The following is a 16745-nucleotide window of genomic DNA, read 5'->3' on the forward strand; positions in this document are numbered from 1 at the left end:
GTGCAACTTTCACCAGACAAGTAGAACCTAGGTATCCACGTGAACAATGTGAGATTAAATCTGGGATTTAAAAGTGACTACTATAAGTAAGTTATACACGTGTACAGTTATAACAGCTATGGAAGGGGGGCTGTGTCTACTGATATGCTTCGGAAGTCAAGGAATTGATATTCTGGTGAACCTATACGAGAGATGCGAACCAGCCACAGTAGTACAATTCATATCAATAGTCTAGCCTTGGCATTTATGAGTGTAACATTGGATGGAAAGTTTCTCTCCTAGGATGAACCAGTGGGTAAGAGCCCGAGCATCCGGAGGAGGAAAGGAGTCCCAAAGGTGCAAGCATGATCGGAGATTGTTGAAATAATTGTGAAAGGGGGGGGATTTCCTTATGGACATGCCGAAAAAGGGAGAATGCCTTAGAAGAAAAAAGGTATAAAGGTTGAGGTTGCTAGACTGATTTTCCCGTTCAATTATCAATCCTCATCGTCAACTTCCTTGCATACCGAACTAACCTACCCGGCTCCCATATCGACATCAACCGTCAAAACTTTCCAATATGAAGGCCAATGTCATCAGTCTTTTCGCCTTCGCCGCCTGGTTCGTTTCTCTTCCAAAATGTTTGTCCTCTCGCTACGTTTACTGACATATACAGGACTCCCATGGTAGCAAGTCAGTTTGCCTGCCACTGCCAGATATCCAGCTCAAATGGCGCTGTGATCGCGGCATTGCAACTCTGTTCGGATGTCGGAGGCACGGCCTGTTACAACGCTGCTGGCAACTATAATGATGTACGTCTTCAAGGAGCACATTCACTAACAACGAGTTTACTCTCGCTACTACCGGAACCGTTTTGCTGACGAAAAGCTCATCCGCAGTGTTACGTTACAACCGCCTGGACTGATGCCCAGTGTCGCGCGAAATATCTTGGAAATGCCCCCAACGAGAATCACCGGGCTGTTTGCGTGCAGAGAACCGGAGGCTGTCCTGCTTGAGAGGCTATACCACGGGCTTAGTTCTGAGATGACTTGGTGCTCCAGATTCTTCATTTGCAACATTCTCGGTTGGGGCTTGGAGGAAGGCAAGATGGCATTGCTTAGCAAGGCCACTGGACACGAGTTACTAGACAGCTAAAGTTATTCAATGTGCTCTTTGAGACGTTTTTATATCGTGACGTTGTTATTAGAAGGCCATTGTAAACTTTTATCGCCCAACAAGTAGCAAACAGTGTGACGCAAGAGCAGAATCCCAATTGCGCTGCAGCAAATACGGCTTATGTGTACCGTGACAACCCTGAAATCAAGTGATCCTCGCGCAAGGGCTTATCGAGGTCAAAGTATTCAAGATCAAAGAATAACCTATATATATATATAGATGTGTGTGTGTGTGTGTGTGCGTTTGCGTGTGTAAAGCTCAATGAACCTAGTGATATCATCATAAAGCAGTTTGGAGTCTAGGGATTGTGTAATAAAATGTGCGCTAGGGATGATGAATATGGTGGTCTTTGGCGAATATTTCTCACCAAGTATGGATTGATAATGTCTCAGTACCCCAACACTACCTATACCATGAAGTCTTGCGGCGCCAATATAATCGAGTCCTGTTTAATTCACATATTACTCACGCATTGATGTGAAAATTAGCTGGCGAGGGACTTTCAAGAACGATGGGACTGGTATCTGATCTATTACAAACAAAGCTGATTGCTAGTATGGTAGGGAGTGGTGATTCTTAGTACTTGATAAGTAATAACTGTGTCAATAATGGATAGATCTTCACATGAAACATATGTGTAAATTACTTGTTAGCTGTGAGCGCGAGCAGAGTAGACCGTGACCTCTGCTATATTCGTAGCTACTTGCAACAAAAACCATGGTCAGTCTGAGATGAGGGCTGAAAATATCGGAGCTCAGCCCGATTATGCTGAAGCGAAGTTTATGGATTGTCTGGGATGTCCTGTCCGGCGGTAATAACGCCAACACTGGCAACGGTTGGATTGTCAACGGTTCCGTGCGCAGGAACAGACAGGGAAGATTCTGAGCCGAGTAGGATCTAGAACGTCGGTTCATCCAGACTAAGATGTGAAACCTTCTGGCTCATGTCTTGCCAACGTCAAAAGCCAGATTTGACATGAGTGGTATTCATACGTATATGTTGGTTGGGGACTATTCGCAGACCAAAGCAACGTCTTAGTAGACTTAGTCAGCCAGACCTGTCGTAGACTTCTTCTTGTATCTGATTGCCCCGCTGGCAATAATTGCAAATCGCATCGCCCTGGGGCCGGCATCAGTCCTATTTGAGGTCAATTATGGCATCGTATTTGGGACCAGTTGGTCTCTCTTCTGGCAAGGGTTGACCGTGGCAGTTTCGATGCGATCGACTAACAGCGGAGTTGGCGAATTGAAGATTCCGCTGTGATCAGTATGTCACTGCCAGTGCTGTTGGTGTGGGTTTAGTTTTGGATTCGTTCTCATGCTCACTGCCGGACCGTGAACGATCGGCATCCGGGGACGTGTGTGGCTTCCGCGGCGTGCGTCTCGACCACTTTGCCGAAATGAATAGGTATCCTGGCACCCTGGGTGGTGGGCGGTTTCTACGGTGGGCGCATGCTGCATGCCGTGCTGCAACGGCACGTACTTAAGCATCAAGGAACGGGATTCTTCAAGCAAGGCTCAGGTAGCAATGGAATGGAACTGACAGCCCTGCAGAATCCGAGCTCGATCCTGCATATGACAAGTCTCCGTACTCCGTATAAAGTGCTTAGAACAGCAGAGGACCAGGAGAACACATCCTATGGCTGTTTTAGGGCATTGGCCCGTGCAAATCTTACATCCCAGTCCGTCGTTGTACTCGAGGTCATTGTTTCCGTGCCATGGTGGTCGCGGTGCCGCTGTCGCTCAGTCCATAATACACGTGGTGCAACTCAACCATTTTGGTGTCTTGCCTTGCCGTTGAAACAAGCGCTTTGCGACATCCAAGATTGAACGTTCTAGTAGTGTTGGATTAAGCATATAGCACTTTTTCCACACTTACCTTGCCGAGCATTGGACACTTAAGCGTTGGCGAATATATATCAGGCAACTCGTGCCAAAGTATAGAGATGACATCGTGATGGCGGACTCATATTAAGGCACACGACGCTATTATTCGGCGCCAAAGTGAATGAATCGCAGCTCGAGTCTGTTTTTTTCTTTTGACGATTTAGCCGACGGTGGAGATCGGAAGGAAATTCCTGTTCTGGACAGCCTGGTGGTAATTACTTACGGAATGGCCGATTTAAGCCTTGAGACGGGCCGTTGCGTAATGAACCCCCCGTCAAGCAATATTGATGCCTTAGCATAATCAGATCCGTATTGTTGAAGAAGAAAACATACGACGTCGAACCAACGAGCACATTGCATTGGCCCAGACTGTGGTCGCCCGCATGATGCCCAGTCTATTAGATGGATTGTTCCACAAAAGCTGTGATGACCCCCCACAAGCACTTTATTTTTGTGCGGGTTTCTACCAACACTTCACTTTCCACTTCTCCAGATCTTCGCGCCTTATGCCAGTTCGCACTCAATCAGACTCTCCACCCCCTCGCCTCGGGACCAAATCTTGAAGATCCTGAGCCCCGCGGGCTCCAGCAAATTGCGCCATTGCTCCTCCGTCCGCTCCCGCGACGCAAAGATGGTCATCATCACCATGTCCAGTGCTGTTGTCTGCCAATCAGCGCCGGTTGGAGGGATCACGTTCTCGTTTAGCAACAGCTTGCTGTATCCCGGCTTCATTGCAGCCGTCACGCGCGCCAGAATGTTACTACAGACTTCGTCGGTCCAGTCGTGCAGCACAGAGCGCATGTAGTAGGCCCTCGCGCCCTTGACGGGCTGTTCTGTGTGAAAATTGTATGGCATCGTTTCGATCTTGGGGTCGACCTTTTCGACCTGCTCGATAACGTGTGGCAGGTCCTGTAGAATGTGGCGACCGGGTGCATCAGGGTGCTTGTGGCAAAATTCGTCCAGGTCGCGGCCGATGCCGCCGCCGATGTCGACGATAAAAACTGTGTCTGGTGAGGAGCTCACGTCCTTGACAAGACGCTCGCCGACTGGGAATGAGCACGCGTCCATCCAGGATGCCCTGCCCTGCCCGTATCCCGCCATAAAGTTTTGAAATTCCCCGGCCGGCCAGTTGGTCTTGACGTGGTCGAAGAAGTGGCCATCCTTGCCAATGATATCTTGCAGCGGTCCTTCTGTCGGGTCGTCCGAGATCTTCCGCCCGTATTTCCTGAGATATTTGGGAAAGTTGCAAAAGGTTGGCCACACGCCCCCAATTCTATGCAGAGGTGTTTAACATGAAAACCCGGAAATAACTCACATGCCCAAGCGAGATTTACTTACACGCAGGAGTACCCGTCACCAATAGTAGGGAGGCTCAGCGCTTTGGCAAAGTTTGTGGGTTCGTATTCATCACTGCCAACTTCCTTTAGGTATCCCATCGAGGCGAGGTGGCGCATCAGGCGTGACAGCACGTCTTGACCAAAGCGCAGGGCAGTAGCAAGCTCCTCCACCTTCTTGGGGCCAGGATTCTCAACCATGAATTTGAAGAGGCTTGACTCGACTCCGGCGGCGATGGCGAACACAGCACCTGGCTGGAGGGCAGCTGGATTAGTCAAAGCTTAGATACACCAGGAAACATCCTACCTGAGCCCACAAGTGTTTGACCATGGTCTCTCTGGGCGTCTCCAGGGCCTGAACCAACTGGCGAGCCTCCTTGAGCAGTTTGAGACGCGCGTCATTGTCGTCAGGGGAGAAGGAGGCGCCGAGGGTTCCAATATTGTTCAGAAGCCCCACCACAGCCTTTTTGTCGCTCGCCTGGATCGCAAAAGATGAACCCAAGGGCGTTTTTTCAGGAACAGAACCCATGGTGAGTGGAGAGCGTGGCTTGAATTGGGTAATAGAGAACAGGATAGGAGGCGGGTGACTCGTGTAATGGTAGCGACGATGGCAAAACAAGCAGAATATGCGACCGATTCGGTTCCAAGCAGGGAGGCCACATATATAGTAGCTTTTTCCATTGCACACTCTTGGCTCAAACCGCCTGCAATGGCTATAGCCGGGCGGAGAGGGGGATTTTTGTTCTCCATTTCACAACTGCCAAGCACCGAAAACGTGAAAACCTCCTGCGACCACATATTCTTCACGCAGGCCCCTTCTTCGACTCTGCTCCAACATGCGGATAGTTCCTTTGGCAGCCCTGTCGATATGGATACATCCACCGCTCGCGACCAGGTTTGTGCAGCGCGGGCACTCGGAAACCCACCCGCCAGGCGAGTGGAAACGACTTTCCGCCAGGATGCTGACTTGGATCTGGGTCCTGTTGGCGAATGAAAACAATGTATTGGCCCAACATCGGACTTTTGATCCAACATCGTTGGCTCACCCCGGACAGAGCAAAGGAACGACCCGCTGGTATTCACATTTATGCAGGAGATAAATGGTTTGATTGTTGAGAAATGTGGGCTATCCCTTGCCAGCTGAATCTCGTCGAGCGTCCCTTGGTCTCAGCACGTACTGATTATTTCGCGGTGAATTTCTCATTGAAGAATGAGTCTGTTGGAATCACAGGTTACCTGTACGGGTGGTAATCGAACGTAAGCAACGAGAGGTCAAAATTGGTACTGTATTGTTCTGTTGTGTATATCTGTGTGTATGTATAAGTAGTTAGGTTGGCAGCGGCAGTAGTAGTGAAGATATCGCTGCTGGCAGCTCGGAGGTTGGATCTCCGGGTTCCGCGGCCGCGGCCGGCTGCTGCTGCAGGCCGGCTCCCTGTATTCTGGCTGTGTAATCCAACACTGGCAGTCTTCTACTTTGTGCCAGCGCTGCCAGAATACACCATATTTTCGTATAGAATAGAATAATGGGTAGTTGACAGCGGGCTGTCAGCTGCAGTGGAATCGAACAAAGTGGGCAGTTAACGTTAGACAGTTAACTGCTGCAGAATCGAAGAGCTACCTATCCTCCCTCTGTTAACCGTTCCAACTGGTGGTATTGCCAACTACATGTAACCCCTCCTTCCATCCGTATACAGCTGCTGGGTCACCTGGTTGTACGACTGCTGGTTGTTGGGCAGCTGGCTGCTGAGTGCAGTGGTGTAGTACGACGTAGTGAATAGATCATCATTATCTTCATCGTCGCTACTAGCTGTAGATCCAGCAGCCTGGCAGTACTGCGCAATAAGATCTTCTGCGCTGCCAGCTGTCAGGAGCGCGGACCGGGAGAGGGGTGCCGGGGAGGCACCGGGGACCCACTGGGGTCCGGTACGGGGAATAGTTGATCCGGAGCGGGGATAAAGGCGCCGTACGGGCGCCACAGCTGTAGAGAAGGCAGATTCGAATGGCAGTTACACCTAATACCTACGTGCTAGTTGCTAACCTCTTCACTTGGTACTAAGACACCTGATACGTTTGAATCTCCACCTACCTGTAGGAGTACCGACCGTTGAGGCGGCGATGATCACTAGGAGATAATCTGCTACCTAGCGATCCGGCTTAAACGCGTAGATGCTCCGCCCAACCTATAAACCTACACCGGATGAGTTGCAGACCCCTAGTAGACTACTAGGGGTGCTGTAGGGAGAAATCGATTATAAAGACCTCTTAGAAAGCGAGCTAGACCGGCTGATTACGGAAGAATTAGCTTGGGTTAGAAAGAGGAAGAAAATCGAACAGCTGGAGGCCTTTAGGAGGGGAGAGACTTAGGAGGAGCCGATGGGTAGCCGGGTGGAACCCACTACCCCCCTATACAAGTATAAACGCAGCTGAAGGGACGTATAGATGAAGCAGCTGGCCTTAATCCGGTATAAGGGAGGCATCTAGACGGACCTTAGCGACTTCCTATTTAAACTTAACAGCTAGTTTAATATTATAGAGGACTAATTTAATATAGATAAGATGAAGGTGTAGTACGCTAGGGCCTGCCTGGAGGGTAATGCGTCTTGTAAATAGATAAACTATATCGCCCTTACTTATAATAATAACGTCTTAAGGGTTACCTAGGCGGTAATAGAGGAGTAGCTACGTGATAGCGTTGCTAACGATGATACTTAGGTATTTAGTGTAGTAGTGGAATTAGACGAGATAAGGTAGAAGCTAGGGTAGACCTACTAGTAGTTTATTAACTAGTATAAAGCTGTTGAGGCTAAGTACCCTGATCTGCAGCTGGAGAGGACTTAGGTGATTTACATTCTAAACCGACTACTACTAGGCTTAAAGAAGTAGATCCTAGCTAGAGGCCTACTGCCTACCTAGTAGAAGCTAGATAGTGCAGCTAAGAGAGCTGAGACGATAGGGAAGGCAGACGTAAGGGAGACTATAGACAACCACCCTTAACGGTAGGGGGAACGGCGTAGCTGCTGGGTGCCTAGCTAGCTGACGGCAAGTAAAGAGAGGCAGGCTACTATAGAGACTAAGAGCTCCTGCTCTACAGCTGCAACTCCTAGCGACAATAAGGTTAAGCGGGAGGGGAGTACCTCCAGCCGACTGGCTGCTCTACCCCTATTAGGATAATAGCGAATAGGCCTTACTTGCTTTAACTATAGGAAGGCAGGCTACTACTCGTTGGAATACACTAAAGAGAAATACTACTAATGTAAGGAGCTAAAATACTTAGGGAGGAGATGTATAGGTGCCCCGTTAGGGGTTAACAGCATCTAACTACCCTAAGATAAGGCGTTATACTACTGATTTAAGGCGGAAATACGTATAAGAACGGTATGCAGCTGGCGGAGGGGTAAGGTACTAATCGACCTAGAGGCTGACGAGAATGTTTTAAATTAGAGAATATTATATAAGGCGAAGCCGCCAGTAGTCAGCTAAGGGGGACTACTACTAAGAGGGATGTAAGGGTTATAGGCCTTAGACTATAGGTTGGTAACGGTAGTAATAAAGGTAGTAGACGACTTAGGTATTACTAAGATGAAGTTGTACCCTTTCTAAATTAGTAACGGCAATAGGTATAACGCTATCCTAGGGATCCCCTAGAGACAAGCGGCTAGGCTGAACTTAGGGTGGGAGACGCTAGGTTAGACGTACCTGTTAGGGGAAGAAACAGTCTAAATTGTATAGAGTATAAAGGAGATTTACTATATATATTAAGAAGTAAGGGTAGTGTTAGTAGCCTCCCCTATAATAAGGAGACTATACTAATAGGGAGGGGACCTACCGGCTTCTAGGCTACTAACAACAGCTATAGTATTAAGTAAGCCGTTCGTCCTACTAGAGGAATATTAAGAGTAGAGCTATGTGTTTAACGTAGACCTAGCGGGACGGCCTGTAGAGGAAGGGGCTTATACGCATGCTATTAAACTTAAGCTAGAGATAAAGCTGCCGTTTAGCTTTATCTACCTACTAGCGGAAAAGGAGCTAGAAGAGCTATAGGAGTATATTGCTACTACGTTAGCTAAGGGTTAGATCTAATAATTAAAGAGCCTGGCGGGAGCCTTAATACTATTTATACTTAAGAAGGGAGGAAAGCTACGCCTCTACGTTAACTACTAGGGGCTTAATAAGGTTACTATTAAGAATTATACACCCCTACCTCTAATTAGGGAAATCCTTAATAGGCTGGGTAAGGCCGGTTGGTTTACTAAGCTAGATCTAAAAGACGTATACTACTAGGTACGTATCCGTCTAGGAGATAAGTAGAAGACGGCGTTCTAGATGTAGTACGGCTACTTTAAGTACTAGGTTATACTGTTCGGCCTGGTAAACGTACTGGCTACCTTCTAGGCGTACGTTAACAACGCTCTAGTAGGGTTAGTAGATATTACTTGTATTATTTACTTAGACGATATCTTGATCTTTATAAGGGACTAGAAAGATTATGTAGCAGCCGTCTAGACGGTACTTAGCCGGCTAGATGCTACTAGCCTATACGCCAACCTAGAGAAGTATGTATTCTATATACAAACTATTGATTTCCTGGGATTTATAGTATCGCTAGAGGGAGTAGTAATAGAACCAGACTGTATGGACGCTATTGCAAAGTGGTTGGTGCCTAGTAGCGTTAAAGACATCTAAGTCTTTCTAGGTTTTATAGAGTTCTATAGGAGATTTATTAAGAATTACTCTAAAGTATATACCCCTCTAACTGACAGGCTTATAGATAAGGTAAAGGGGGAGCTGGTAATAACTGCTACTATAATAGAGGCCTTCTATAAGCTGTAAATCCTGTTTATAAAGGCCTTAGTGCTACGCTACTTTAACTTACGGCTCCCCACCCGTATAGAAACGGATGTATTAAACTTTACTATTAGTGGTGTCCTTTTTTAGCTTTAAGATGGGGTATAGGGACCTGTTGCGTTTCTATCCTGCAAACTATAAGGGGTAGAGCTTAGATACAGGGCCCTAGAAGTAAAGCTACTAGCCATCTAAGAGGCAGCCCTATACTAGAGGTAATACTTACTGTATATACAGTATAAGGTTATATTCCTTACTAATCACTTAGGGTACTAGTACCTTGCTGCTAAGCCCTAACTTAACAGCAGGCAGGCGAGACTACTATAGGACTTATCCCTATTTAACTTTAAAATCGACTATCAGCCAGGCAAGAATAACGTAGCGGACGGACTATCCTGCCGGCTGGATTATCACCCTATGCAGGAGGAGGAGCAGGAGGCTAACAATATATTTCTAGACGACTTCCTCAAGCGATTTAGAGGTATAACGATCTATATAGTCTGCTGTAATACTACTAAAGAAGGGGAGGGCCTGCTAGTAATACCTAAGCAACTTAAATAGAGCCTTAAGGAGGGGATTAAAAGGGCGTAAGGTAATAAGGGGGCCTCCCTACCGACAGCTAGGAACCTAGAACCTAACTAGTTGTGTAATAGTAAGGGTTATTAATAATATAAAGGGAAGCTGGTTGTACTAGACGGCTACGTAATACGACTCTAGATACTAAAAGCATTCTACAACAAGCTAACAAGTAGCCACCTGGGAGTAACTTACACCCTTAAACGTATAGGCTAAACCTTCTTCTAGAAATCGATAAGGAAGGATATAAAGGAATATATATCTACATACGCCGTCTGCTAGTAGATTAAGCTATAGTACTACTTGCTGTATAAGAAACTAGTACTACTACTAGTACCCAGCCGCCTATAGGAATATATAACTCTAGACTTTATTACTAAGCTACTAACGTTAAGGGGGTTTACTAGTAAAACGTATAACAGCATACTAGTAGTAGTTAACAGGCTTATAAAATACGCCTTCTACCTCCCGATAAGGGATATACTTACAGCTAATAAGCTGGCGACTCTCCTAGTTAATAACGTATACCTATAATATAGGATACTAGAGGCGATAATTTTAGACTATAGATCCCTATTTACAAGCTGATTCTAGGCGGTAGTATGCTACCTGCTGGCTGTTAAGAAGAAACTAAGTATAGTATACTACCTGTAGATAGATAGGCAGACGGAATAGTAAAACTAGAACGTTAAATACTTCCTACAGGCGTTCTACAACCTTAACTAAGACGACTAGGCGTAATGGCTGCCTATAGCTGAATTCGTATATAATACGTCCTAGTATAGCGCCACCCGGGTACTACTGGTAGAGGCCCTAATAGGCTATATGCTAAAGGGGCTAAACGATGTAGTAGTAGTTAGGCTACAACTGCATGAAGTTCCATCCGTATGGGTGTAGGTATAGCAACTATAGAGCTGGCGGGAGGCTATATAGGCCTTACTGAAAGTAATAGGTGAATTATACACTAAGTAGTATAATAAACAGAGGAAGGATATTAAGTTTGCTGTTAGTAAGAAAGTACTACTGTTAACTTAATATATTAAGTAGAGGCAACCCTTAAAGAAGCTGTTAGATAAGTTTCTAGAACTATTTATAGTAACCCGGGTAGTTAATAGGGGCCGGGCGTATGAACTAGACGTAGGGATGAGGTATAGAATTTATAACGTCTTCTTACCCTCCTAACTTAAGAAATTCTATAGTATAGAGGAATTGCTGTAAGACGTTCTAATTAATAATACTAAAGAGGATATCTATAAGGTGGATAGGGTAGTTGGTTATAGGGGGCTGCTATACAACTGATAGTACTTTATTAAATAGAAGGGTTATAAGGATAAGGAAAACTCTTAGGAACCTTAAAGGAACGTCGCTATAGAACTTAGGGCTGAATATAAGGCTTAAGTAACTAGAGAGCTAGTAGGGAGCTACTAGGGGTAAGGGGGGGGACCTTACATGCAGGCGGAGCTAAAAAGCTGATTTCTAGACCTCTCAGCTGGAGTACCTAACGGCTACAGCTAGAGAAAGACTAAAATAAAGGGTCCTATTAGTAGAGAAGCAGTAGGGAGGCACTAGGTGTAAGAAGGGGGCCCCCTAAGCAGGATAAGAAAAAAATGTAATTTAGGACTCTAGGAGGTATACCTTATAGGTATAATTATATTTAGGGGAGAAAAAGGAGGTAAAGTCACTAGAGAGGTACTAGAGAGGTACTAGAGGTTAGGAGGAGACTTAGCATGCCAGCCGGTTAAAAATTATTATTTAGGCCCTTTAGCTAGGGAGTATAATAGCTGTAAGGCTGGAGTAAGCTTAGAAAAAGAAAATCTAGAAACAATAGACGGGAACTACTAGGGAGGTACTAGGGGTAGTAAAGAGGAGCACCTAGGCGTCCCTACCTCTAGGTATTAAAAAATTTAGACTTAAGCTGGTTCTTAATCTCCTTGTTGTCGTTAAGGGCCTAGCCATGCTTAGAGTTAAGATTAGAGGCATGCTGAAATGAAAATTAGAGATATATAGTATAGGATTAGGGGGGAGGTACTAGGGAGGTATTAGGGGATAACTACTTACTATACGGGAATAGGTAACACCCTACTCTCTAAAGAGAGTTTAAAGAGAATAAATCTCCTCTATCTAGGCCTTAACGGCCTTAGTGTAGGCCAGCTAGATATCTACTAACTCTCTAGTGGTATAGACCTGCTTCCTTACAGTAGAGGTAGTCTCCTTTATAGCCTTAACCTTCTCCTAGCGGAGCAGCTACTCCTCCTCAGCCTCCTCAGCCTTACGCTTGTAGTTAGGCTTTTTAACGTTCTCAGCTTTATACTAAAGGGCTTTTTTACTAGCAAGCTAGGCTTTCTTATTAGAGTCCTACTGGGGGGTTAGTAGGGAGGCACTAGGGACCTACTAGATAAGACTTACAAGTTTAAGGCGTTAGGCGGTATAGGGATTAGACTTAGTATGTAGCTTCTTAAAAATATTCTTAAAGGCGATAGTAGTAGAGGTAGTAGTACGGTTACCTTATAGAGAGTTAGTAAGGACCTAACTATAGGGGTAGTTGCCCTAGGGGAGGGAGATAACTTACCTAGACGTATTCCTTACTGTATATACTGTAGCAGCAGGTGTATTTATTACTAGCAGCTAAAAACGGATTAGTAATAACAGGAGACTACTAGGGAGGCACTAGGGACCTATAGGTGGACTCTATACAGTAGGGGAGGGGATTAACGCCTGTATTAGGTGCGTTAGGGTTTTAAGTTACTATCTACTAGAGGCAGTAGCAGCAGGGTACGGTGTAAACTACAGCATTAAAGCCCTTAATATCATCCTTATTATTAGATAACTAGAGAGGCACTAGGGGGGTGTTAGCAGCCGGACTGCTAGGGGGGATAGGGCTTAAGGTATTTTTACCCTTTAAGGTAGGCTTAGTAATAACAGCAGGCTTAGCGGCTACAACTTTAGGAGTAGGGGCCTAGGAATTATCGACTGGGGGGGCGACTACTAGGGAGTTATCGGCGGGGGGATTAGTAGGAGCAGCAGCTGTAGCGGCGGCTTTAGCCTTAGTAGTAGTAATAACGGTAGTAGTCTTAGTGGCGCTAGGAGTAAGGAGGGGGGGGAGGGGGAGTTAAGCTGGGGGGTTGCTAGTAGTAGCCTTCTTCCTGCCTCCCCGACCCTTATAAGTCTAGAGTTAGAAGGTGGCTGTAATAGGGCCTGCAGGTAGGGTAGGGACGTTAGGGGTCTGCTTGGGGGGTATAACAGTAGGGAGGGAGCTAGTGTTACTACTATTGTTACTACTGCTGCTACTGTTGTTAGTAGTGGCGGCGGCGTAGTAAAAAAACGGTATAGAAAAACGAATTAATAGAGGTTGTAGAAAAGAAGAAAAAGAAGAAGTAGAAGAGGTAGAAGAAGTAGAGGAATCCCTATTTAACAGGCGTAATAGAAAAGGAAGGAGCCTGCTGCTGCTAGGAAAAGGGGTATACTAGCTATATAGGGGAGGGGAGCACTAGGGAGGTACTACAGCCCTCCCCCTTAATTTACAGCCCTAATAATTAGATTGCCTCTACTAGGCGGAGTTAGGGTTAACAGCTTAACTAATACGTATAAAAATAGGGCGGTTAGTCTAAAGAGACCCTAGAATAAAGGACTACTACTATAAGGAGGACTAACCCCTATAGGAAGGATAAAGGAGGGCTAACAACCGGGAAGGTGCTTGACTTTACTTAAGGATGAGGGGATAATGTAGAGGGAATCACCTGGGAGGTACTAGTAGGGGAGGGCCTACTACTAGAGCTGGATGGTATCGCCAGGCGGATAGGAGTCCCTACTAGCAGAAATAGTAGTCCCTACTAGAGGAGTAGGGGCTAGGAAGACTATACCTAGCTGGAGGATGGGCGGGGGTCCGCTAGGGGCGGACCAGCCTATCTAGCTGAGCAGGCGCTAGTAGAATAAGTATAGAATGTAGATTAACAGACGGCTGGGGAGACGACTGTTAATCCTGTACCTATAAAGCCTGGGGGAGGTTTCTAGACCTCCCTCAAGATGCAGACGGGAGGTAGGGTCACTAGGGGCCACCAACCGGTTAGGAACTAATAGCAGTACCCAGCCCTAAGGGCAGGGCCTATAGGGAGGGGGGATCGTGTTAGGAGCGTAGACCGGGAGAGGGGTGCTGGGGAGGCACTGGGGACCCACCGGGGTCCGGTACGGGGAATAGTTGATCCGGAGCGGGGATAAAGGCGCCGTACGGGCGCCACAGCTGTAGAGAAGGCAGATTCAAATGGCAGTTATACTTAATACCTACATGCTAGTTGCTAACCTCTTCACTCGGTACTAAGACACCTGACACCAGCGCTGGATTCCATCTCGTTGATGCCCTTAATACCTTCGTGTCAGGTAAGGAACTGGATGAACGCGGCGATCGATCGGTCCTGTACGTATTGGCTGCTCCTGTATCGATCGTAGGCCTTGCGCCTCTCGTCGATAGGATGTTTCGTTGACTAACAGCCTGGCTTACTGCATATATCCCATTGAGTGCCAACTAGCCCCATTTTCGCCAAGACCAATAATACCCACTTTATCCCTATTATTACCCCGCATTCAAAGGGATACATGACGATACAGTCATTCAACCCTATGCTCTTTTACCTGGTATCACCACCAAATCCACCATCTCAACCAATGCTGTGATGTCTTCTAGTGATTCTGATGCTTCTGTTACCTCTGTATGCAGCTGTATAGTAGTAGAGGTCCTTCCAAAAGACCTTTCTGCTGCTTGTACTGCTGACTGTATGCCGGAACGTTGTGACGCTGTAATAGTCCGGCCCTATGAACCTCCTACTGTTGACTGTAGACCTCCAGGCTCTTTTATACCTTTTAATATACCAGCCTAGGCTTAACAGATATAGCAGCTGCCAGCAAGCCAGCTTAACCTTTTCCTATAGTACATCCTATACAGCCTTGTTAAACGGTGGGTTAAGTGGATGAATATAGCGCCTTTATCTAAGGAGGGCCTACTACCTAAGGAGGTAAGAGGAAATAAGTAGAAGGAGACTACTATAAAGGAAATCTACCTCTTTATAGGAATCCTACTTTATATAGGGATCTATAGTGAATCTACTATAGCAGGCTACTAGTTATCTTAGCAGCTATAGAAAGAAGACCCTATCTATTTATTCACCCAGCTTATACCTAGGAATCGTTTCTAGCTATTATTCTAGCGGCTGTAGATATTTAATACTGCTAAGTTTTAACCCAGCTAGTTAACCACTAGGTAGTCTAGTAGGTAGTTAACTATATAGTTAACTATATAGTTAAGTAGGTAAGGATAAAGATAGAGACGGGGCTAAGCTTAAGATGTAATACTAGATGTATACCAGAAGGTTAACGAGTGGTCTGCCTACATCTAAGAGACTAGAGATTCCTTTTATATATCTAGGTCTAACCTTATAGTTAATAAAGCTATAGTCTGATTTATAAGCTGATCTCTTAAGATAACAACGATTCTAATAAAGCCTATTCCAACTAGGTATAAGATCTAGGTGTTAGCCTAAGCAGGCTACTATCTATAGTGGTTGTAGCATGTATATAGAAAGGGCCTATACGGGTTGGTTACCTAGATATTGTTAATATAGTTAATATAGTCAACACAGCCAGTACAGCTAGTACAGCCAGCACAGCCAGCCCAGCTAGCTGTATTAACACCAATATAGCGGGTGGTTACTATACTTATTGCCTTATTGCTAGCTGTAATCTACTACATCTTTTTAAACAACCTGTTTGCTTTTATATAACTATTTTAGGCCTTACGTATACAGCAGGTTGGAGCTTCTAGAACCTACTGGAAGGATAGTAGTATAGATGAGATCTTAGTTGCTAAGAAAGAGACTAAAGGACGGGGAATTCTATAGGGCGAGATATACTATATCACTACATCAGACGGGTAGGTATTACACCTCTACCTACTTACCTACTTACCTACTTACCTACTTACCTACTTACCTACTTACCTACTTACCTACTTACCTACTTACCTATCTACCTACTTACCTACCTACTAACTATACTATAGGTTAACTAATTTATATAGAAGGATAACGCTCTTATACTCTTCCTTATAACTGTCTTCTAGAGTAGTAAAGAGGTTGTATACACCTGCTGCCAGCCAGCTGGAGACTCTGCTGTAAAGCGGGCTGCCTGGCAGGTCTTTAGTCTAGACGTCTAGAAGGACCTTCTAATACCTAGAGTAATTAATATATATAACTATAGAATAAATAGTGTTGATATAAGGGATTAGATGAGGTCTTATTATTAATACAGCCGCTTTATTTGTTAAGGAGGTTGGTAGGTAATTACCTAGAATTTCCTACTAGAAGTAGTAGTTATAAATAGCTTCCTACTACAGCTTTAAGGTAACCCTATATAGAAGAAGGTGAAACCTAGTATAAGTGGCGGAAGCTGCTTGCAGCTATACTTATTAAAGAGTTTAGATAGGTAGGAAAAAGTAAGAAGATTTCATAGCTACAACGGGCTATAGATAAAAGGAATACCTCTATTACTTAGCAAGACCACTATAAAGGATCAAGAAAGGTTAATTCGCCTTATGTCTATTATAGTAATATAAAGGCAATAAGGTTGCGTAAGACGCTAGGCGAGATATCTAGAAATAACCTCACACAGCCGCTGTAGCGGAAGACGCAAAAGGGCTGTTTAGATTGTAATGTAGCTCTTTATATCAATAGAGATTGCTGGTACCTCTAGCATACCTAAAATCTATAGGTAATAGAGGTACTAGATATCTATTGGTTAACTCACTGGTTGACTACACCCTTATTGGCTCTACCCCGCCCTTGGCGAAAATGGGGCTAGTTGGCACTCAATGGGATAGCACTTCATTACAGCTAGTGGAGGCGTATTGCCACTACTACAGTGGTTGCTGCGGAATGGTCTATTAGACTGTCGGTGGCTGCGGTTG

General features: G+C 45.4%; 1 protein-coding gene across 1 annotated transcript; it reads right to left on the bottom strand.

Moving 5' to 3' along the window:
* Window positions 1-3545: 3545 nt before the first annotated feature.
* On the bottom strand, window positions 3546-4904 carry EsH8_V_000992 (uncharacterized protein; the record flags this gene model as incomplete). The annotated part of the gene is made up of 3 exons (XM_083273508.1): window positions 3546-4314; window positions 4380-4630; window positions 4683-4904. The coding sequence occupies 3 exons, from the start codon at window positions 4902-4904 to the stop codon at window positions 3546-3548; spliced, it is 1242 nt and encodes a 413-aa protein (XP_083126223.1).
* Between the last annotated feature and the right edge of the window lie 11841 nt (window positions 4905-16745).

This window comes from Colletotrichum jinshuiense, chromosome 5, assembly GCF_051148585.1.
Source record: "Colletotrichum jinshuiense chromosome 5, complete sequence".
Classification (NCBI taxonomy): domain Eukaryota; kingdom Fungi; phylum Ascomycota; class Sordariomycetes; order Glomerellales; family Glomerellaceae; genus Colletotrichum; species Colletotrichum jinshuiense.